Genomic DNA, 23,707 nt, shown 5'->3' on the forward strand with positions numbered 1-23,707 from the left:
AACCAGGACACAGTACGTCGTTTCCAGCGAAGAGAGGTCTTCAGACGTAAAATTAACTGCGGCCGTACTCCAAGGGAGTGTCATAAGTCCTCTGCTTTCCATAATACATAATAATTACATAGTAGACAACGTCGGGAATTCAGTGGAGTTTTTCGCAATTGATGCTGTTGTATACAAAGAAGTTGCAACGTTACCAAATTGAAGCGTAATTCAGGAAGAGCTGGAGAGTATCGATGCTTGGCGCAGAGAGTGGAAGTTGACCCTAATTACAGACAAGTGCAACTTACTTCGAATACATTGGCAGAAAGGCCATTGTCAAGGAATATTTGTACGGAGACATTTGAAGTGGAAAAAATCCATAAAATTAATCACTAGTAAGCCAGATGCCAGACTGAGATTCGGTGGAAGAATCCCTAGGAAAGCAACACCTCAAAGAAGAATGTAGCTTAGAAATCCCTCGTTCGAACAGTACTTGAACATTGTTCGTTAGTGTGGGGTCCGTACCAGACAGGATTTTAGAAAGATGAGAGAAGATCGGAACAAGAGCAGCCCATTTTGCTACATTTTTATTTAGTGAGCAGGAAAACGTTACGTGGATGAACAACCAGCTCCAGTGGAAGACGCTCCAAAAGAGGTGTTGTGCATTGCCGTGTAGTTTACTGCTGAGGTTCCAAGAGTATGCTTTCCTAGAAAAGTGAATCAGTGTATTGCTTTCTTCTAGATATATCTCACGAAACGGCCGAGAGGAGAAAATTAGGGACATTCGAGCCACACCGAGGCTTAACGGTGTCGTTCTTCCCACGAGCCATTCGTGACTGGAAGAAGAAATAGGTGAAGTTTCAGTAGTACACCAAGTAACCCCCGCCACACATCGCAAGGTGACTTGCAGAGAGCAGTTTCTGCATTTGCATTTATACTCTACAAGTCACGTTGTGATTTGTACCACTGCACTGTCACTTAATACACATCCACCCATCCTGTTGCGGTCGCGAATGATGGATAGGAAAAACCATTGTTGGTAAGCTTCCGTGTGAGCTTCTAATCTCTAAAACACTACTTTCATGGTCCTTTCGATAGATACACGCAGATGGAACAAATATGTCGGTTAATTCTTCTAGGAACGTAACCTCTCGGACTTTTAAGTGTAAACCACTGGGTGATGCGAAACGTATGTATTTTAGCCTCGATCATTGGAGCTGGCTGCGCATCTTCTTCACGGTTACTACATGAACCTATGACGAAACGCACTGCACTTTGGATCTTCTATATTTGCTCAACGAATTGTATATATTAACGTTTCAAATAGATAAGTAATAAATATCGGTCTATCGATAGTTTCACAACCCACATCCTTCGGTAGCAACTGCGTTTCATTAGAATTATTCCACTGAATCTCACTCAGATATCTCTACTACAATTAGTTGTACCTTGCCGCTCCATTTGAAATCATACCGTCGGCGTACACCCAGATATTTAATATATGTAACTGCTTACAGTGCGATTGTACGCCAATCGCGTAATCGTATAACAATAAATGGTCTCTCTCTTCGCCTATCGGGAATGCGTTACACTCACACTCACACTCACACACACACACACACACACACACACACGCACGCACGCACGCACACGCACACTTCCCTTGTTACGTGTCACCTGCCAATCCCTAAACGGAGCGTCGCTCACCTGCATGTATTCCTGCATTTCGCTACAATTCTTTTACCGCGCGCCGCGTAATTTGAATCCGCGCCAGACGGAATGGAAGTCGAAGACCGCTAGAGGTCTCTGCACCACCGCGCCGTAAGTCGTGGCGACGCGCGCTTCCTGACCCACATTTAGTGTGAGGGCGCCACAGTGGAACACCTGGTCCCGGAGGCGAATAGCGGGGCCCCCGATGATGTATTTAAGCGCCTGCCTCTCACTCAGCCAGCTTCTGTTTTAACTTTCCGTTTTTTCCGCCATTTTACACTTTAGGTTGCCGTTTCATCGCCTGTTTATCTTGTTTCTTTTCTTTTTCTGTTTTTAAAATAAAAGTCTGTAGGCTGTAGAGCAGCGCACTAGGCTGCTGCTAGCCCGCCCCCTTCGGGGGGAATTGAATATCAATAACGGAAAAAAAAACTCAGCCAGCCAGTCTAATCTTGCGTGCGTCTCTGGACATATCGCCTTGCCTTAGACAGCGTATTTACTTTCTTGTTCGGTATACGAGTGGACGTGGTTTTCTTGTGATTCTGTTGCCACGGTCTTGTTGTTGTTCGTCAGGCCCTTCACTGGTCGTGTCCGTCCTTTTCCGTTTATATTTTTGCTCGCTGGCCGCTCCGTGGGTCCTGCCGCACTTTCCGTCACGTCAACCCCGCGACCGTTCCGGTACAGTTACGACAGTAATTATCTAGCGTTGCAACTTCTCTATATACAACAGCATCATATATTATCAACTTCATGGAATTTCCAATGCTCTACACAAATTCTGTTGCCTTGTTTGTTTCACATAAGACTTTTTACATTAAAAATACCTCGATAATTAAGACATCCCTAACAGCCTTACGTGTCCGGGTAGAGAGTGTGAAATGGGTGACGTCACAAAAATCGAGTACGAGCTATGTAAGTCTCGAATTTACAGTTTTCGCTGTTAGAGGAACAATCACGAGTACCTGTAACAACAGAAATGTGATTGCCAGTAGGAAGCGTAGACATGAAATTTGTAACTTAGAAACGTTGGGAGAAGTTTCTACTAAAATTGGTACACATATGTCAACACTTCATAAAAGAAGGTGAAAAGCCCAGAAGACATGGACGGATGTCAAGGTAACTTCATCCAAGTACTAAAAAACACTAATGGCCAACGTGTGAATGATTAGAGCTGCAATTTCCGTGACAAGTAGAACGGTCACAAGAGTGCTGTATTGTTGTTCGTTTTTAGTGTTGTTAACACGCCTGATAGGGTATATAAGGTGCGTGAATAGTGTCAAATATTGACTTATCACCGTGAATAATATGGAGATCTCGTGGAATCGCGTGATCCAGTATTACCCTTATCTGACGGAGTGAATCTCCAAAAGTCCGTGGGAGGAAGCTCTCAAGACTCGTTTTTGTGGAGTTAAAGAATACACATTGCTATTCTATACCTGTAAAAATACTAGTTATGGGTATTGTATTTGTGTGCATCAGTGGAAATATATGTTAACTTTTAAAATGAAGGCTATGGTTTAACAACGGACGATGTAGTCCGAAACTTGTCACTACAAATAAAAAATATTTGAACCCAACTGTCATGGAAATGAAAAAAAATACGTACACTTTTATCACAGCGTGTTCAGTCTGTTCTGTCAGGGTACAGTACAGCACAAATGCATACCTGTTTAACTGCTGTTAGCGTTAAAAGTTTCGACCACCATTATCACGACGGTCAGTAAAACGATGCAGCATCGACTGTCCTACGTTTTCTCTTATTCCAGGAGTTCGGAGTACTACTTCCACAGCTACGACAGTCCAAGCAACCAGATCCATTGGTGTCATGTCTGGTGACGGAGGTAGCCGTGGAACAACATCCCCGTGACCAGTCGGTTGTCGTCCGCACCGTGCCTCAGTGTGGATCCCTAACATTGAATGTCCGGGGGTCCCAATCATGTTGAAACCACATAAGATAACTAATTATCAGCAACACATATTCTAGAACATATGGGAGCACATCTTGAAGAACTTCTGTGCACGACTCCGATCAGTGTCACAGGAAGAAGTAAAGGTCCAGTCACAAACTCGTTGACATTATCAGTCTATTCATTCGCAGTAGTTCTGTTGATAGGCTCCACACACCAGTGTTTGTGGATTTTAGTCATCCCATTCATGGTTATTCCTACAATTGTGCCTGCTCCTCTTGTGCATCATCTATATCTGTGTCTACATAGATGCTCTGCAAATCCAATTTAAGCGCCTAGTAAGAGGGTTCATCGAACCACCTTCACAATAATTCTCCGTTATTCCAATCTCGTACCTTTCCGTGCGAGCTCTGATTTCCCTTATTTGATTACGATGATCGTTTCTTCCTATGTAGGTCGGCGTCAACAAAATATTTTTCCATTCGGAGGACAGTGTTAGTGACTGAAATTTCGTGAGAAGATTCTGCTGCAACGAAAAACGCATTTCTTTTAATGATGTCCAACCCAGATATTGTATCATTTCAGTGACATTCCCGCCCCTATTTCGCTATAATACTAAACGTGCTGCCCTTCTTTGAACTATGTCTATCTAATCCGTCAGTCCTATTTGGTAAGGATCCCACACCGCGCAGCAGTATTCTGAAAGAGGACGGACAAGCGTAGTGTAGGCAGTCTCCTTAGTAGAATTGTTACATTTTCTAAGTGTCCTGTCAATAAAACTCAGTCTTTGGTTAGCCTTCCCCACAACATTTACTATGTGTTCCTTCGAGTTTAAGTTGTTCATAATTGTAATTCCCAGATATTTAGTTGATTTACGGCCTTTAGATTTGACTGATTTATTGTGTAACCAAAGTTTAACGGATTGGTTATGGCACTCATGCGGATGACCCCAGACTTTTATTTATTTATTGTCAACTACCTATTTTTCCACCATATAGATATCATTTCTGAGTCGTTCTGTAATTTGTTTTGATCTTCTGATGGCTTTAATAGTCGATAAACGACATCATCATCAGCAAATAACGTAAGACAGCTGCTAAGATTACATTTTATAGATAAGGAACAGCAAAGGGCCTATAACATTACCTTGGCGAACGCCAGAAATTAAAATCCGTTTTACTCGATGACTTTCCGTCAGTTACTACAGACTGCGACCTCTCTGACAGGAAATCACGAATCCAGTCACATAACTGAGACGATATTCCATAAGCACGCCATTTTACTACAAACCGCTTGTGTGGTACAGTGTCAAAAGCCTTCTGGAGATGCTGAATCAATTTGAAATCCTTTGTCAATAGCTCTCGACACCTCATGTGAGTAAGGAGCTAGTTGTGTATCACAAGAACGATGTTTTCTAAATCCGTGTCGACTGTGCGTCAATAGACAGTTCTGTTCGAGGTAATTCATAATGTTCGAACATTTGTACCCCACAAGCCACCGTAATCTACACCTAATAGGCATGAGAAACGAAGCGAGAACGAGTATATCGTTCGGGGTGCATGCTTGACAAACGAAGGTACCGCTGTTACATCTGTGCTCCCCCCCCCCCCCCCCCCCCCCCCGCTTCCTTCGTTACTAGTCCTTTCTTACCATTAATACCGAAGATGAGTACACGATCTTGCTGTTGTAAAGTGGCACTGACCAGGTTCAATGACCTATTGCCGGGATCAAATGGCTTTTAAGGAGGCTGTGTTTTGTGAGATTGTAGACGGTGTGAGACGAAAATCAATTGATGCAAAACACACAATTGGAAATGTGTCCCATTAGTGGAGGAGTGATATCTCGAATAAGTTTCACGATCCAGTTCACACTTCAGACAAAAGCATAAGAAATTTCGTCCAGTATAAATAAAATGGTTGCATTCTTGTCTGCTCCTCCTCCACCATGGGCAGACGTATGTGCTGCCTCAAACGAGACCTGGGCACAGAGCAAAGTCTCTGTTGTATCACTGTCACGAAAATGCGCAATATTTCTGTATTCATTTGGTTATGTCAGCTTGCGTTTATGAGCTAACTGCGAGTTGTGTAGCCTATTATTCGTTCCTATAATTTATTTTAATAGTTAGTCACCATTTAGAGATGTATTTCATCCTCTTGTCAAGTTGTCTGTCGTTGCAGACTCGGTAACGCCTCGGGAATGTCTGTATGTCAACGTAGTTCTTAGACATTCACTAAACAGATATTAAGCATTAAAATAAATTTAAAGCTGTCTTCGAAACATGTATGTGTAAACATAACAATATTCACTGCTAACCTATCAGTCGGTGAATTGGTACACAACCTGCTTCTTTCGTTTAGGCAAGCCGGATGTTTTGTGACTTGCACTTGAGGATGGTTATAAAGCCGAAATCTTGACTATGTGAAACCAATTATAGTAGTTTACACGTTAATGGCTCAAAATTCTTCCAGAGTGTATGTAGCGGGAATGCCGCGAGTCCGCGAACTCGTTTTCTCGATCTCCTTTCTGAACGACTGGAGACCAAGTGTACCCACCGACAGACTAAGGTGGCGAGTGGATTGCGGTGAAGACTCACGAGAAGAGTAGTCTACGGACACACGGAAGCGGCGAGTTCTCAGATAACACCACAGGTCTCACTAGCGAGTTTAAAGTGAGTAGAAGAAGTTCGTTTCTGATCTCTACATTTATATCGTAAAATAAAATATGAAGAGTCAGAGAAAGCGTATGAGGCTATTGAAAGGGTAATACGATATGTGAATGGCGATGAAAATCTAATACTCCTGGGAGACTGGAATGCAATTGTAGGGGAAGGAGCGGAAGAAAAGGTTACAGGAGAATATGGGCTTGGGACAAGGAGTGAGAAAGGAGAAAGACTGAGTTCTGTAACTAGTTTCAGCTAGTAATAGCGAATACTCTGCCCCAGAACCACAAGAGGTGGAGGTATACTTGGAAAAGGCCGGGTGAATACGGGAAAATTTCAGTTAGATTACATCGTGGTAAGACAGAGATTCCGGATTCACATACTGGATTGTAAGGCGTACCCAGGAGCAGATATAGACTCAGATGACAATATAGTAGTGATGAAGAGCAGACTGAAGTTTAATACATCAATCAGGAAGAATCAATACGCAAAGACATGGAGTAAGGAAGTACTATGGAATGTCAAGATGCGGTTGAAGTTCTCTAAGGTTAGCGATACAGCAATAACGAATAGCTCAGTAGGCAGTACAGTTGAAGAGAAATGGACAGCTCTGAAAAGGGCCATCACAGAAGTTGGGAAAGAAAACATAGGTACAAAGAGGGTAACTGAGAAAGAAACCATGGGTAACAGAAGACATACTTCAATTGATTGATGACAGAAGGAAGTAGAGAAATGTTTCGGGAAACTGAGGAATACAGAAATACAAGTCACTCAGGAATGAAATAAATTGGAAGTGTAGGGAAGCTAAGACGAAATGGCTGCAGGAGAAATATGAAGACATCGAAAAGGAATGATTGTCTGAAGGACATACTCAGCATACAGGAAAGACAAAACAACCTTCGGTGATATTAAAAGTACTGTGCGATTGTCAAACGACGAAATGTTTGTACGATTCTCTTATGTGAAGGATTTCTTAAATGAGGGATTTAAAACTTTTGCTTTCGTTTTGATGTCTTTAACTGCCACACCAGACTGGCCGATGGAGGCCTCAGACCTGCTTAGTGATTTTTCATAGGACCAGAATTTTCTCAGGTTCTTGGCCAGACGGTGGTAGTGGTTGTATGCTTCGCGCATACATATGTTCACAGACGAGCGAATATCTACTAACATTTCCTGTCGTCATTTGCAATTTCTCTTTTGGTCCGGAAGTGCGACAGCTTTGATTCCTGAGCACTTTCCGAATTTCGTTGCTAAACCACCGTGGGTCCTTTCCGTTCTTAAACCACTTACTAGGCACGAAACTGTCAGGAGCACGATTAGCTTTGTGCATAACTCCTCTATTTTCATCATACTGGAACTAGATGACTACACTTCATTGTCTAAGTGAGACGCTAACAACTACGTATCAGCTCTTTGCAGCAGATACACTCTCCTAGCCTTCATGACTGATTTATTAACTTCCGTAACGATAATCGCTACGGTGACCTCATGATCATTAATCCCGGTCTTTATACTGACATCATCGGTAAGGTCCGGGCATTGTAGCTACAATATCTGAGATATTCCCATTGTGTGTGGGCTGCTAAACTAGCTGCTCAAAACAGTTTTCGGAAAACGTGTTCAAAAATATTTCGCAAGACACACACCTGCAGTGAATCAGCAGACGTCCTAGTCTACACTCGGTAGTTTAAAAGTCGTCTCCAACCAGCACAGTGTGATGTGGCTATTTACGCGCTACTTACTGTGGACTTTCTTTGAATAACTTTAGAATTGTCACAGCGGAGTCTGGTGACCGCTAAAAACATACAACAACTGACTTTGTTTCACCTATACCTGTTATACGCGACCAGATAACCTCATTGTCACTCTCAGTATCAGTCTAAATAGAGACATTATTTTTGTCAACTGTAATGAATACTTCTCCCCCTATGGCGTCTAATCTGTCCTTCCGCTAAAGGTTCGATGACTCGCTCAATATCTGTGACTTTTATGTTTCGGGTTTTAGACACCTATCGGTCCCAAGAATGATGTGATCGTGAGAAATTTCCTGGAGGGCAGTATAATGGGGAACTTTGTTACGAACAAGTCAACAATTTACTGATAACTTTTTTACAGTCGAATTAACTTTACTCTGAACGCGATCTGACTTCCCTTTCTGCAATCGCTCGTGGCAACCTATTTGTACGTTCACTATGCTCTGTTCGTCCTATTCGGTACGTTTCCCCCACACTTGAACGATTTTGCGGGCTGTGTTGCATGAGTGGTTTGTAACTCTCTCATCTGGACTCTGACTGGTTTATCCTGATGTCCCGTCTACGAGCTGCTATATCCCCCATACGATACGATATTTCTTCGGTGCTTCTAGTGCAAAAATTTACATTTTTGAACATTTAAGGAAGTTGCAAATCTTAACGCCACTTCTAAATCTTCTCAATGCCCGACTGAAGATTGGTGCAGATTGTTTCAGTCTCTTATTCATTACAGATAAAGTCTGGCGTAACAATTAATGTTGTCTACCAGGTCATTAATATACCACTAATTGCCGCTTCCTCAACACAACGCCCCTCCCCCCCACACACACACATCAAAATATTCTCTTATCAGCTAGAGGCGAAAAGCATGGTGGAAGACGACTGTCTGTTTTTGCTGACATGGTCAATTCGTGAAGCTTACGGGGTGATTCGCTTAAGACGCAATACACCTTTACTCTCCAGAAGAGAATCAGATTTCAGACAGTTACAGAACCAGAACGTCCTGTTATCGTGATGCACTCTCGTATCACCCAAGATATTGAAGCAATTATCGTATTCTAAAATTTAACGGAGTTATTTTGAATGGAATCCGGAAGCTCATGAAATGATGCGTACAGTGATTGAACGCTTGTTAAAGGATGCTTCGAAACTTTTTGAAAAAGCATAAAAATTGGGAGGTCTGATGGGCGAAGCTCTCTACTGCAGTACGAACACCGCTAAGCGGATGTCGCAGGTAACTATCTATTGTACTACAGCGGAATTTTGAAACGTGAGTCCTCTACTAGATTGTTGACATAACAAGTCCTTCTGGGTAGTAACCACCCCTTTTGATTTCCGTGAGTTCGCCAGCTGTGGAATGTAAACGTATAGTCTTGCATACCAAAAAATTTCAGAATTAGATCGTGCTCCATCTTCATCCCGAAAAAGCGTAATTACGAAGTTCCAAGAAGCGACTTTGCCTCCCTCGTTGAAACACAAAACACTGAATCAAATATTTCTCTGACGATTCGATAGCACGTAGTGCTCCAGTAGAATGTATTGCTGGGTGTCCGCCCGATTTGACTCCTTTTCCGCTAACATTCGCTGTGTTTGGAACACTCAAAGACAAACGCACCAGACGATACATACCAGCTGTAACGAAACGTGCCCTGCTATGTTTCACACAATCTCATTTTTTCATCTATCTATGCTGTATGAAGTCGTGTTCAGAGCAAATACGCCATATTCTAGTAATCTCGACTTTTTCTCGTGATTCCCCTTCTTAGCAGGTTCTGAAATTCAATTAAGAATTCTTGCAGTCTTATCTCTTAATTTTAGCCCACTTCGTAGATACTTTTGCTGGAAGCTGCAGTGCCAACTTCCCAACAATCGTCGTATTACTGCACTAGACTTAATATGAGCTTTCGAATTCTGTCAAAAAAGACTATTAAATAAAATACTTCCTGTAGCATACCAACTGATACAAGAGAGAAAAATATTTGCTTTTAACGTAGACGTAGTCCTTAATATTTTCGGTTGGCAGTGAGTTCAGTAATTAATCGCTGTTGGTGTAATGAAACGTAATTAGTGTTTCACCAGCATCTGCTCTTTCTGTGTATTGCTATTTCCTTTGTGTTGCGCTGGAGATAACGTCACTGTGCATGAAAAGATTCATGGATTTACCCATATTTTATATAGTAGCTGAGGCTCCAGTGTTGCCGTGGTGTTTATATATTTTAACCTTGTATCTTCTATTAGTCCATCTCCTCCTTCCTCTCTCTCCCCTGTCTTTCTCTCTCTCTATCGCTCTCCGCTGATTCTATCTCTCTTCTCTTCCCTTCCCCTTCATTATCCATATCCTCATCCTCCCTTCTTGTCCATTAACTCCTCCCAATTCCTCTGTCCATCACTCCTTCATAATTCGTATCCCTATTCTAGGAGGCTAATGGTTCATACTAAACTCCATCCGAACGGGAGTCGGAAGGCCCAACGGTACCGACCGGCCGCCGTGTCATCCTCAGCCCATAGGCGTCTCTGAATGCTGACATGGAGGAGCATGAGGTCAGCACATCGCTCTTCCGACCTATCAGTTTACGAGACCGGAGCCGTCACTACTCATTCAAATAGCTCCTCAGTTTGCCTCACAAGGGCTGAGTGCAACCCTCTTGCCAACAGCGTTCGACAGACTGGATGGTCTCCCATCCAAGTGGTAGCCCAGCCAGACAGCGCTTAACTTCAGTGATCTGACGGGAACCGGTGTTACCAGTGCGGCAAGACCGTTGGCCCGTTAGTGGTTCATACCACCACTGTATTTCTCTCCAGACAGTAAGCAATATGTATACCAAGTTTGCTTGGAATCGATCCAGAGGGAGATGTGAAACACACACACACACACACACACACACACACACACACACACACACATATATATATATATATATATATATATGTATATATATATATATATATATATATATCGTGTGTGTGTGTGTGTGTATGTGACGCATACCTCTCAAATTAGGAACGGATCTGTACAAATAACATAATTGTAAGAAAGTGAGGTATAGTAGTCAGTCAGTTCTCCGTAAAACGTCTCAAAAGTCAAAAAGAGCATTTGTTTCAAACGTTAAACAAAATAGTAAGCTACGTAAGAAGTAGGGCCAAGAGTTGGGCAAGTGTTTTAGTTTTTGCAGTAATGAATTATCTAGATTATTAATAAGTAAAACGAGTTCTTGTAACCAAATAACAAACTAGTAGCATGCATGTCTGTTGAAATTACGTTTTTAAAAATTAAGTCTGACTCTTCTGGGCGAAAACAAGTCTAGTATCTCTCCAAAAAACAAAATTTTCAGATATAGGTTTTAATATATTATGGTATTATCATTTGCATTTAGGAAGATACAGGTCTTACTTTGGCTTTTATTTACATTTACTATAATCTAAACTACAAAAAACATTACTTTCCAAATAATTATACACACAAAAAAGAAACAGGATTTTAATTACACATATCATTTACTGAATATTAAAGTCACTTATATTTATAAGGTAACGTCTTTGGTTTTCTCCTGTGCGAAACTTTAGCAGTATTTGAGCGACCAGTTCTTCACTGAATGAATTTCTTTTGTGTACATTTTCGTTTATGTAATTGTATAAAAACTCTATTACCTCTATTTCAGTAGTGGTTTCTTAGTGGTCTTAATCTTCTTTGCGTTTCATTTCAGTTATTAACGAATGATTGTGACATATTTTTTTCTGTACTTACTGCGATTGTTCAAACATTATGAAATGCGAACCGAATAACTCCCAGTTGCTTTAGGTAAGAAGTTGCTGGCGAAGGTCAGAAATGTAAATGAAACGTTGCATTGCTTGAAAGAGTACAGAGACATTGCTGAAGCCTAGCATTATGCTGTATGTTCTTAAGTTCACAGTCACGGTGCTTAGTGAACTAAATACATTATGAGAGAGTTTTGAGGGTATCATATAACAGCAATAACTGGAAAGTACGTTTGCGGAATATCCAGGTCAATCAGGAAGTCTCTCGCGTGTCAAGAGACTTGACTTGTTTAATCAAACGTTATCTTTTAAGTGCTTCTTTTATGAAAATATGCATAATGCATTTTATCCATAAAAATGTAGGTATATATTTGATCAAAGAAACACACAAAAATCTGTATTTTTACATGCTTCAGATGTACATTTTTGATTGGAGAGCTAGGAACATTTTTATGGTTACGCTCAAAACTTGGTGATTGTAATAGAAATAAATGCCACATTAGATCAGTCAAGCCATTCATCTGTCGACTTACAAAAGTAATTATGCTCTGTGTCATGAACAAAAAATAACAACAAGTACGCAACAACATTTTCTTACAAAAAACAACTGTGTTATTTGTAACAACTGCAAAGAAGTAACATTCATGTTGAAGACATTTGTACAAAAACACAAGGGAAACACATTTTATTGAAGTCTTTCACTGCTACAATTATTAAATATACATGGACGCAGGGCATTTAAAACTAGGGTGACTTTGGGTATGGCGCTCATTTACAAGTGCAAACCTTTAACGAAACCCGCATCCCGACTTCTCTTCTCTCACCAGTCTGCAAATCGTACGTTCTCTTTCGTAGAAAATATATTCTGTTTACAGTCAAAATTTTATTTACACTTACAAAACATTCAATACATTTCATTATAAATGTACTGGCAAACACAGTTTGTACAAAAGGTACATTTATTGCACTGTGCTACATGCATTATAAAATAAGGACTGTCATGTATGGGATCCTGACTTCATACCACTATGTAAAAAAAGATTTCCCTTTCCTCGTTAGTGTCAGAAAATTGTACCCTGTGTGACACTGCTACGTCCTTTTTTGCAAATTTATTTCGAGAACAAAACGGTCTGTTCCGAAGAGAGTCAAAGTTGATCATCGTTGTCCCACAGTGCAGAATCCTTGCTTATTTTAACACTTTTCCTATGTTTACATTCATATCAAGTCTGTTATCGTATATGTCAGATTCAACACTTCAAAGACTCTAGTACATTTAGCCTGAACAAGCATCTTACCAAAGATTCGTGTTAATGTCAAAGAATATTTACAGGGTAAAAAACACAGTTCAGTATTTAGATGTTAATACGTACACAGGCTATCACAGATGTGATTAATACCTAGGTACCATTTCTATATTAGACACTCATTTACACACAGGTGAGAGTAACGATTTCCTTCGTATTTTACGTTTGTGATTAATAGAAAAGTCTACAGTGACAGAAAAGTTCGTCCTATATAGGGGAATGACACAATCTTACGCACAACACTATTTTCATAGCAAGAAATTTATCTTTGGCGTCAGTGTATGACATGAGTTGAAAGCATAGTAGCTTAAATGTTTGCCATTGAGAAGAAAAAATCAGTCACCGTCATCTTGATACTGGTTACTCGCAATAAATTTTCAAAAACTCAAGTAAGACTAATAATACAATCTCCAGTTATAGAACAGACATTATTTCTCCATAGCTGTCTCTGGTTGACGACTGCTGATAAAATCTTTTTCCTGTACATCGCGTTCACTAAAAACGCCATCTCCAAAATCTCGATGCTTGTTGCATACGTAAAATTGTACCCCACACTATATTAAAGCAGTTACACACTGTGCAAAGTTTTGTTGGTGATGAATGAAAGTAAGAGCAAAATAAGTCGACGGGGTTGTCATGTGATTGAACAAACAAAGTTATGGAAAGATGAATCCAGTGTTAGCTCCTAATATTAGACCGTATTTAACGAAGATACAGAGAACGCAGACGTTTCATTACACATCTCACTACAGAGAACTGGGCGCTAGTTCGTCTTATGAAGCGAGTGGAATGCTACATTTGCACTTTAACGGGTTAGTAATAGTAAAATTATTTCAGCACAACAAAAACAAAACTATAATGTTGCCTATTAATTTAGTTGGTAGCTGTCTGGAGTAACGACTGAAAACTATGGAAACTGATGCTATAACTATAATGAAAACGCAAGTTCTTAACAACCTTCCACATGTAATAATTTCCCTGAAATTAGGCGAGGAAAAATAACCTTCTTCGTAATGTTAATTGGTAAGTGTTCCATCCAAATAACGAACGCGAAAGAATTAATGTGGTAGTGCGGCGCGGCGCAACCAGTTTCTTATAAGCAATTCCTGACAAACACGCCTTTTACACAGCAAAAGGAGACAGCATTGGTGGAGACTCTACATCATTAATCCACCGCATATGTGGTGAGATAGATAATGTTATGGAATGAGTTGTTGCGAATGAATGCTATTTACAGCTATTGCCCTCTCGTTCAAATAGAAAATAAAACTTCAATGCTGGACTTAAGACCCTCTCAAACGAAAGAATGATAGTTAAGCAATATTTCGGATATGTCATGTAGATACTAATGAGGTTCTTGGTAACAGTCAGCGATGATGAATCAGGGTTTTACCGACAACTGTAGGAATCCGAAAAGTTGTCTTGACATGGTAGTTGTCCAGCGATGGAAATAATGAAGCTAATATTATTTGGCAATACTTACATATTTCACAGCTCCATTTCAGCCAGAACAAAAGAGCAATCTCCAGTTCACATCCACACTTTCCTATTGTCTGTTACTGAAATCAGCAACTACGTGTCAGCACAGAGATGGAACAATGTTACGTATTTTACCACTACTGAGTAACAGATGAAACTCATGAATACAGTCAACAAAAACACTATAAGTTTCAAAGAGTTTCTTCTCAGTTTTTTTTAAGATTTTTCTTACTATTGTCTCTCCGAGGAGCGTAATGTTTCCTGTTGATTGAAAACTGTTTCAGATTGAAATCTATTACTGAAGTTATAGATATGAGGAGGTTTATGTTCGCAGGTAGGTGAAGGGTAGCGCAACAATGCCAAAAGCAATGGAACGAATAGAAGCCGGTGGTGCCTCATTATTTTTGCAAAGAAATAAAGGTGTTAGGGTCTCTTTCTAGATTTATCCATTACAGAAAAGTACATGAAAAGCCACATTTTAGTTATTCATAAATGTGAGTGGAACAACAGCATACTGTGAGAATAACAGGACATATAATAAACTGTATCAAATTATCTGATCCACAATATTTAAGTGGTGAAGAAAGTATGCTCTTCATGTGCGCATTACTGCTGACAAATGTAAGTAGAAAAGAAATGAGGTGGAATATCGGATAATTCGTGAGATAACTCGATGACGTGGTTCTCAGGATATGAAGAATGTTTGATATTATGACAGCGTAGACCCCATTGGAAGCGTCAGTGGAAGAAATTACTAGCCCTGAATTTAGTAAGAAATGTTAAGTTCAAGTTATCTGTTGTGCTTCGAATGTATCACATTAGTCAGTAGCAAGTAATCTCAAATGTAAGGCTAGAGAGTACTGTACAATACACAAACTCTTTTGCCATATTGCACTCTGAATTTAACGTATAATATCATAAAATACGCTCTTGTTGGTCGCCAGTCTCTTCCACCGACCGCCTCAGATTTCTTATCACTCTCACTAACGCAGTGTATTCGAAGGGAGAGGAAACGTAACCCCATGCCTAGATATAAGACGACTATGCAACGACAATCGACCAGTCGAAGGCGGTGCATAAAGGGACAAGTGAGATGTATCTTCAGGACACGACTCTGGCGGCTGTTGATGGTGAATTTCCATAACTGAATTATGTGGAACGACCTCTGTACTCCAATAGAGGAAAACTCTGTGGTCATAACCGAGGGCAAATGAAAGTTAACGCCATGGCAGTCATTCGGGCGTACTGAACGACTAGGGAGGAGAAAGACGCTTGAGAGACACTGTGTGATTACTTTATGTCGCCTCCAGCTGCTCCCCTGTCAGTGTCAGAGACGGTCATCAGGGCTATGTTGCGTCGGAGGGGATGTCTCTGCGGTAAGTGATCACAGGGCGACGTTGTCCCCCTTGCAGAAGTCGACGGCGTCGTCGAAGCGCCAGCGTAATTCGCCGGCCACGGGCACGCTGGAGCGACGCCTCGCCGCCGCTGCCGCCGCCGACGCCGCCCTCGGCTGCTGGCGTCACATATCGGACCCGTCCGCGCCGTCGCCCACGTAGCCCTCGTCAGGGGACTCTGTGAGACAGTGGGCGGCGGTCACTGCCCTCTGCAGGGGCGGCTTGGCCCCGGCGCCGCCCCCGGTGTTGTTGGAAGCGTCGCCCACGGCGGTGGACGACGAAGTAGCCACCGGGGGCGGCGCCACGACTCCCGCCGCGTCGGGGACGGAAGGAGACACCGTCGGAGACACAGTCGCGCCGTTGGGCAGCTCGCCGTTTGTCTGCGAGCCGACGCAGTGCGTCGTTTCGCCTTTGTAAGGCGCCGGCGGCGAGGGCAGGTACGGAGCGTCCTGGTACGATCTGCGAGCACCAGGAACAAGTGTGTTTCATGACTGCGCCGAACAATAAAAAACTATGCTACAGTGCAGTTATGGTGGCCACGCTTCTTCTGTAGCACGCTGCTATTGACAATTCGCGTACCTACCCGGATATAAGATAAACATCAACAAAAGCAAAACGAGGATAATGGAATGTAGTCGAATTAAGTCGGGTGATGCTCAGGGATTTATATTAGGAAATAAGACACTTAAAGTAGTAAAGGAGTTTTGCTCTTTGGGGAGCAAAATAACTGATGATGGGCGAAGTAGAGAGGATATAAAATGTAGACAAGCAATGGCAAGGAAAGCGTTTCTGAAGAAGAGAAATTTGTTAACATCGAGTATAGATTTAAGTGTCAGGAAGTCGTTTCTGAAAGTAGTTGTATGGAGTGTAGCCATGTAGGAAGTGAAACAAGGTGGATAAAATAGTTTAGACAAGAAGAGAATAGAAGTTTTCGAAATGTGGTGTTACAGAAGAATGCTGAAGATTAGATGGGTAGATCACTTAACTAATGAAGAGGTATAGAATAGTATTGGGGAGAAGAGAAGTTTGTGGCACAACTTGACTAGAAGAAGGGATCGGTTGGTAGGAAATATTCTGAAGCATCAAGGGATCACCAATTTAGTATTGGAGGGCAGTGTGGAGGGTAAGAATCGAAGAAGGAGACCAAGAGATGAATACACCAAGCAGTTTCAGAAGGATGTAGGTTGCAGTAGGTACTGGGAGATGATGAAGCTTGCACAGGATATGAGTGGCATGGAGAGCTGCATCAAGCCAATATCAAGACTGAAGATCACAACAACAACCAGTACATTCACAACCTCGGCTTTAAAGTCGAGTGTCTTTCCCGTATCGGGTACATTATATGAGAATAGCCTTGCTTTTAGGGTATTAATTTTAAATAGGTTCCTTAATACGTAACTATTACGGGGCCCTTAATTTGGTTGGTACGCTTTAATGTCTACGCAAGGCATAAGATATATAAGTGATGCATTTTGGCTGATGATCAGTATTCTATAAGAACTTAATCATTCAACATTTTACGTCTCAGTTTTACACCCACACCGCCGTTTCTTAGGGGCGAAGCAATATTTTAAAGTTTTGCCTGAAATGTACTGTTACATTATTATCCTAATATTTAATACTGACATTTCCCTTAACTTAATTATTTGAGACGTAAGACAATCGAGTTCCACAATGTGATAAAAGCCATATGTGTGCACAATAATATACAAACTGTCTCAACATATGGTCTTACTGTGAATATAGAGCTTTGTTACCAATTACTCAAAGACATGTACTTCTAATATGTATGCGTTACCTCTAATTGATGTCCGACTGTGTACAGTGGTTTTATGCCTGTCTGTGTGGTTTATCTGATTTTCATATACGTGTTTTAAACTTGCCTGTGTGATTTTGTTCATGATGAACTTTCGTGTCTTGCATATTGTATTTTGTTTTCTTTGATTTGCGACTTTATGTAATGGTTTGCACATGACTGTAGTTTACTACTATTTAGTGTCTCACTTCATGTAATTTTTTCATACCTGTATGTCCGGTTTTATTAAAGTTGAAGTTAATCATCTATCGCTTTAATAATGTCGGAGTTCCATATCTCGCAGTATCGTATTAAGTTGTTTGTAAAAATATTTGTCTATGGATCTATTTGTTGGTGTCTCGAAACTTTTTTTTGTATTACTAGCGTCGTAGAGACGTTCGACGTTTGTTTCATTGGGTTGCCGAGTATGGCGCTGGAATGATGACATATAGGCGCCTTTCTTCTTCCGCTACAAGTTGTAGCTTGAATATCTTCGTGTAAATATTTTTGCTTGTATTTGAAATATGTATTATGTAAGATTTGTTACCATATGTGATAAACTGAAAAAAGAGAGGCAAAATGTGAAATAAAGCTGCTGCTACAGGGGGCACTTCCGATAAGCGCTCCCAGTTCTACTCTTCCCAATACCTTACGCAAATACGATGTCTCATTTGGGTGCAAAAGTTAAGCCCTGCAGTGCTTTACAAGACGTGTTTAACTAGAATTAACAGTCATGTGGCCGTCGTAATGCATAGTATTCCATAGCTTTGTGGTAAATACTAATTACCATCAGTTATCTTTGTACTGCGACACTGTTTTCTAGAGTACAGAGTACTTACTACTTGTTTTCTCTTCTTTTTAGGATGATTTGGTAATGAGCTTAGGCTCGAAACAAGTCATGAATAAAGAAAGTTAACACTGTATCTTCGATGGTTTTTTGCAATTTGTTGTATAATTTGGAAAATTCGTTGCCGTTGGTCGTAGCCAATCGGATTATATGCGCTAGCCATTGACAATTGCTCAATTGTATAATCTTGATTGTCACAGATATTTGGTGTTCTTACGAATATGTCGCAATTTCCGTGGTGGTGGTTAGGGTGGGACCTGAGATCACAACGAGCTACAAAAGAGTTTACAGTCACTTTTAACACAAACTTTCACAATTTTTCCGTAATATATCACGATTTCCGAGATGGAGGTTTGGTTGGAACCTAACAGCTTTGGTTGTATAAAATGACATTTATCTTCATTTACAAAGCATAGGAAACTACGAATGAGGAAAGTGATTGGGTATCGACATCCGAATCACGATTTCGCGTGCTCATCTCCCATCATTCATCACGCAAACCGTTACTAACGCAATGGAAAAGTCACAGACGCCGAATGTGGGCATTTAATGAAGAGTCATATTTGTCGCAAACAGCTACAAAGCACTACTTTCTTCATATGTTACTTTAACTATGTTCATCATCAGAACGCTGCATTATATTTAAAGTTCGAACGTAAATCAGCAGTTGAATGCTGGGAAAACCATAATGCTCAGCGGTGAAAACATTAAAAATGAAAGTTTTTTAAAGGAAATCAAAATCGAACATAAATTCAAGTTGTGCCTGTGTAATAAACTTACTTACTTATGTACTTTTGTACATATGTACTATATACTTATAGTAAATGTGATCAAGCTGCTTTGAAGGCTTCCGTTACATTTATATGTAGCATGAAGTACTGAATACACACACCTGTCTCACTATTTTGCATGATTTTTAACCATAGTCGCAGATGCACAGAGTTAAAAGTGAATCACCATTTACACTAACGAACTGAACAGCCAGACTTCACGCCACATGTTCCACCTGCACTAAAGGCTATCAAACAAGCTAAAAACGTGTTGTTTGCATTTTCTATCATAGATGAGTTGAAGAGGGAGAAAATAATATCGATATGCTACCGGAAATAAGAAATGAATAGCCGAAATTTGTTAATATTTAAGTTTAGTTTGATACTGACAGAATTTTAATCCATACCTGTTACATATCAGAAAGAAGTCACTTTGTATCTTCATACTATAAGTGCTAAATTGATGTCTTTTTTGGTGTTTTTACTTGCATTTGGTATTACATATTGTTAAAAATAGTGAGTATTTAAAAATAAGGTAGAGCAGTAAGACGTTACGAGGGTTCCGCTATTGTATGATAGGGTACGTCATAAGTCCCATTGCATTACTAAATACCCACATATTTAAGTGCTTTCACGGTAGTGTACCACGCCATTCAAAGAATTCAGAAGCCAATAAACGATAGGTACTGTAAATACTATTCAGATATGTGACGATGAACAATACGTTAGAAACCTGTACTGACTCTGTAACATATAATACAACGATAAAATCCTCATAATCTCATCTACCGCCAAGACTGACAACATAGCTACTAATATGCACTGTTACATATCTTTCGCGTGTGTGTGTGTGTGTGTGTGTGTGTGTGTGTGTGTGTGTGTGTGTGTGTGTGTGTGTGTGGCTTGCAAAGTCCTGAAAAGTTTAAATACTGTCTGGCGAAATACGCAATTTTTCAAAAGCAGCGTACAGTGCAAAAATATATTTCAGATGTAAGTAACACAAAAGTAATTCAATTCTTATCTTAGGATATTGTTTACCGTATTGCAAATCCATGTTTGGTATATTTACAAAAAAAAACAAAAAAAAACAGTAAGTTTCCTTACATCGTTTTCTGTTATAGAACTTTCGCCACAGCCTGTGAACAACTATATGCGAATTAACCTGTTGGCTGGAACTAGTAGTGGCACTGTTCATCGATGATAAATAGCATTTTAATAGTAGCTGGTCGATGTTTGCACTTAATTGTATGAATCAACCAGCATTTTCAAACAGCCACGGTCTCATCATCTTGATTGTCGGCAACTTGCAAAAGTATGTTTTGAAGAGCCAAACAAGCGAAAAACTGGAAAACAATTATGTTGAATTTCTTGCGCTGCATTACATACTGAAGTGACAAAAGTCATGGGATATATCTTAAAATAGTGTCGGACCTTCTTTTGCCAGTCGATGTGGCATGGGCTCAACTTGTTAGAAGTCCCTTGCAGAAATACTGAGAATGCTACCTCTATAGCCATTCATAATCGCGGATTTGTTCCAATGTAGCATTTTGCTCACAAACTTAACTCTCGATTACGTCCCATAAACGTTCAATAGGATTCATGTCAGACGTCTGGCTGGTGAAATTATTCGCTCGAACTGTTCAAACCAATTGCGAACTACTGTGGCCTGGTGACATGTTTGGAAACATGAAGTCCATAAATGGCTTCAAGAGGTCTCCAAAAGGCAGAACATAACCGTTTTCTGTCAATGATCTGTTCATTTGAACTAGAGGACCCAGTCCATCCCACGGAGCCATCACCAGCTTGCAGAGTGCCTTGTTGACAAATTGGGGCTATGATTTTGTGGAGTCTGCGCCACACTCGAACCCTATCATCAGCTCTTATCAAATCAAATCGGGACTCATCTGACCAGGACACGGTTTTCCAGTCGTCTAGGGTGCTACCTACATGGTCAAAAGCCCAGGAGAGGCCCTGCAGGCGATGTCGTGCTGTTAGCAAAGGCACTTACGTCGGCCGTCAGCTGCCACAATCGATTAACGACAAAAATTCACGGCACTGTCCAAACGGATACGTTCGTCGTCCAACATTGGTGTCCGCGGTTATTTCGCATACTGCTTCTTGTCTTTGAGCACTGACAACTCCACGAAGACGCATCTGTTCTCGGTCGTTAAGCGAAGGCCGTCGGCCACTGTGCTGTCCGCGGTGAGAGGTAATGCCTGAAACTCGTGTATGGCAGCAGTGTTGCCAGTGCAGGATTTTGTGCGCGAACTGACCTTTCCATTATTTCCCATAGCTGTTCGATGGGATCCATATCAGGTGGTCTGGGTGGTTAAATTATTGGCTCCGCTATGGCGGAGTTCCCTAACGATTCCCGAAATGGCGTATCCCAAGCATCTACCTTCAATTACCATTCCGCGTTCAAAGTCTGTTAATTCCTAAGGTTTTGAACATGGCTGCGTGATCAGCGACCTTTTACAAACTAAACTTAAAGCAAATAGCAGTGGTCGATGGTAAAAGAGGAGTCTTTTGACCAAGGTTTCGGCACGGCTATAAGTGCATTCATCAGAAGTATAACACTCAAACTCGCATGTCACGTATAAAACTATATATCAAGCGATAAAGTTTTAGTCACAAAACTTTTAAAGCAGAATACATGCAAGGAAAGCGACTATGGGCTGCTCATACGCGTCGAGCTACGGTAGTGTCAGACACTGATGGCAGTTTGAGTGTTTTGCTTCTGATGAAGGCACTGATAGCGGTGCCGAAACTTAGGTCAAAAGACCCCTTTTTTGCAACCGAGGACTGCTATTACTTTAATATTATTCTCTTAATTCCCATTATGCGGTCATAATCACATCAGATACTTTTCGCAAGCATAACCTCCGTACAAATGACAGTTCCGCAAGTGCATTGTCCGTTTACACACTACTGGCCATTAAAATTGCTACACCAAAAAGAAATGCATATAAATATATTATACTAGAACTGTCATGATATTACATTTTCACACAATTTGAGTGCATAGATCCTGAGAAATTAGTACCCAGAACAACCACCTCCGGCCGTAATAACGGCCTTGATACGCCTGGGCATTGAGTCAAACAGAGCTTGGACGGCGTGTACAGGTACAGCTGCCCATGCAGCTGCAACACGATACCAGAGTTCATCAAGAGTAGTGGCTGGCGTATTGCAACGAGCCAGTTGCTCGGCCACTATTGACCAGACGTTTTCAGTTGGTGAGAGATCTGGAGAATGTGCTGGCCAGGGCAGCAGTCGAACATTATCTGCATCCAGAGAGGCCCGTACAGGGCCTCCAACATGCGGTCGTGCATTATCCCGCTGAAATGTAGGGTTTCGCAGGGATCGAATGAAGGGTAGAGCCATGGGTCGTAAGACATCTGAAATGTAACGTCCACTGTTCAAAGTGCCGTCAATGCGAACAAGAGGTGACCGAGACGTGTAACCAATGGCACCCCATACAATCACGCCGGGTGATATGACGAATACACACTTCCAATGTCCGTTCACCGCGATGTCGCCAAACAGGGATGCGGTCATCATCATGCTGTAAACACAACCTGGATTCATCTGAAAAAATGACGTTTTTCCATTCGTGCACCCAGGTTCGTTGTTGAGTACACCATCGTGGGCGCTCCTGTCTGTGATGCAGCGTCAAGAGTATCTGTCGACTCAGGGATCGAGACGTGTCTGCACGATCCGTAACAGCCATGCGGATAAGATGCCTGTCACCTCGACTACTAGAGATACGAGGCCGCTGGGATCGAGCACGGCGTTCCGTATTACCGTCCTGAACCTAGCGATTCCATATTCTGCCAACAGTCATTGGATCTCGACCAACGCGAGCATCAATGTCGCGAGACGATAAACCGCAATCGCGATAGGCTAAAATCCGTCCTTCATCAAAGTCGGAATCGTGATGGTACGCATTTCTCATCCTTACACAAGGTATCACAACAACGTTTCACCAGGCTAAGTCGATCAACTGGTGTTTGTGTATGAGAAATCGGTTGCAAACTTTCCTCATGTCAGCACGTTGTAGGTGTCGCCACCGGTGCGAACCTTGTGTGAATGCTCTGAAAAGCTAACCTTTTGCATAATACAGCGTCTTCTTCCTGTAGGTTCAATTTCGCGTCTGTAGCACGTCAACTTCGTGGTGCAGCAATTTTAATTGCCTGTAGTGTACCTTATGCACGCGATACTACCGCCATCTGTATATGTGCATATTGTTATTCCATGACTTTTGTCACCTCGCTTTAATGAGCAAGGTTATCTGGGCGGGTTTTAAGAGGATTGAACAATTGATTCGGAACCTGTAGCGGTGCTAATTATCCCTCAAAA

General features: G+C 41.3%; 1 protein-coding gene across 1 annotated transcript in view; it reads right to left on the minus strand.

The window, feature by feature from the left end:
* Window positions 1-12,429: 12,429 nt before the first annotated feature.
* LOC126417110 (uncharacterized) overlaps window positions 12,430-23,707 on the minus strand; it is a 64,559-nt gene continuing 53,281 nt past the window's right edge. The window contains exon 5 of the mRNA XM_050085004.1: window positions 12,430-16,395. Coding sequence (XP_049940961.1) covers window positions 16,062-16,395 — 334 coding nt within the window. The 3' untranslated portion in view covers window positions 12,430-16,061. The remainder of the gene's footprint in view (window positions 16,396-23,707) is intronic.

Source organism: Schistocerca serialis, chromosome 8 (assembly GCF_023864345.2).
Source record: "Schistocerca serialis cubense isolate TAMUIC-IGC-003099 chromosome 8, iqSchSeri2.2, whole genome shotgun sequence".
Lineage (NCBI taxonomy): Eukaryota > Metazoa > Arthropoda > Insecta > Orthoptera > Acrididae > Schistocerca > Schistocerca serialis.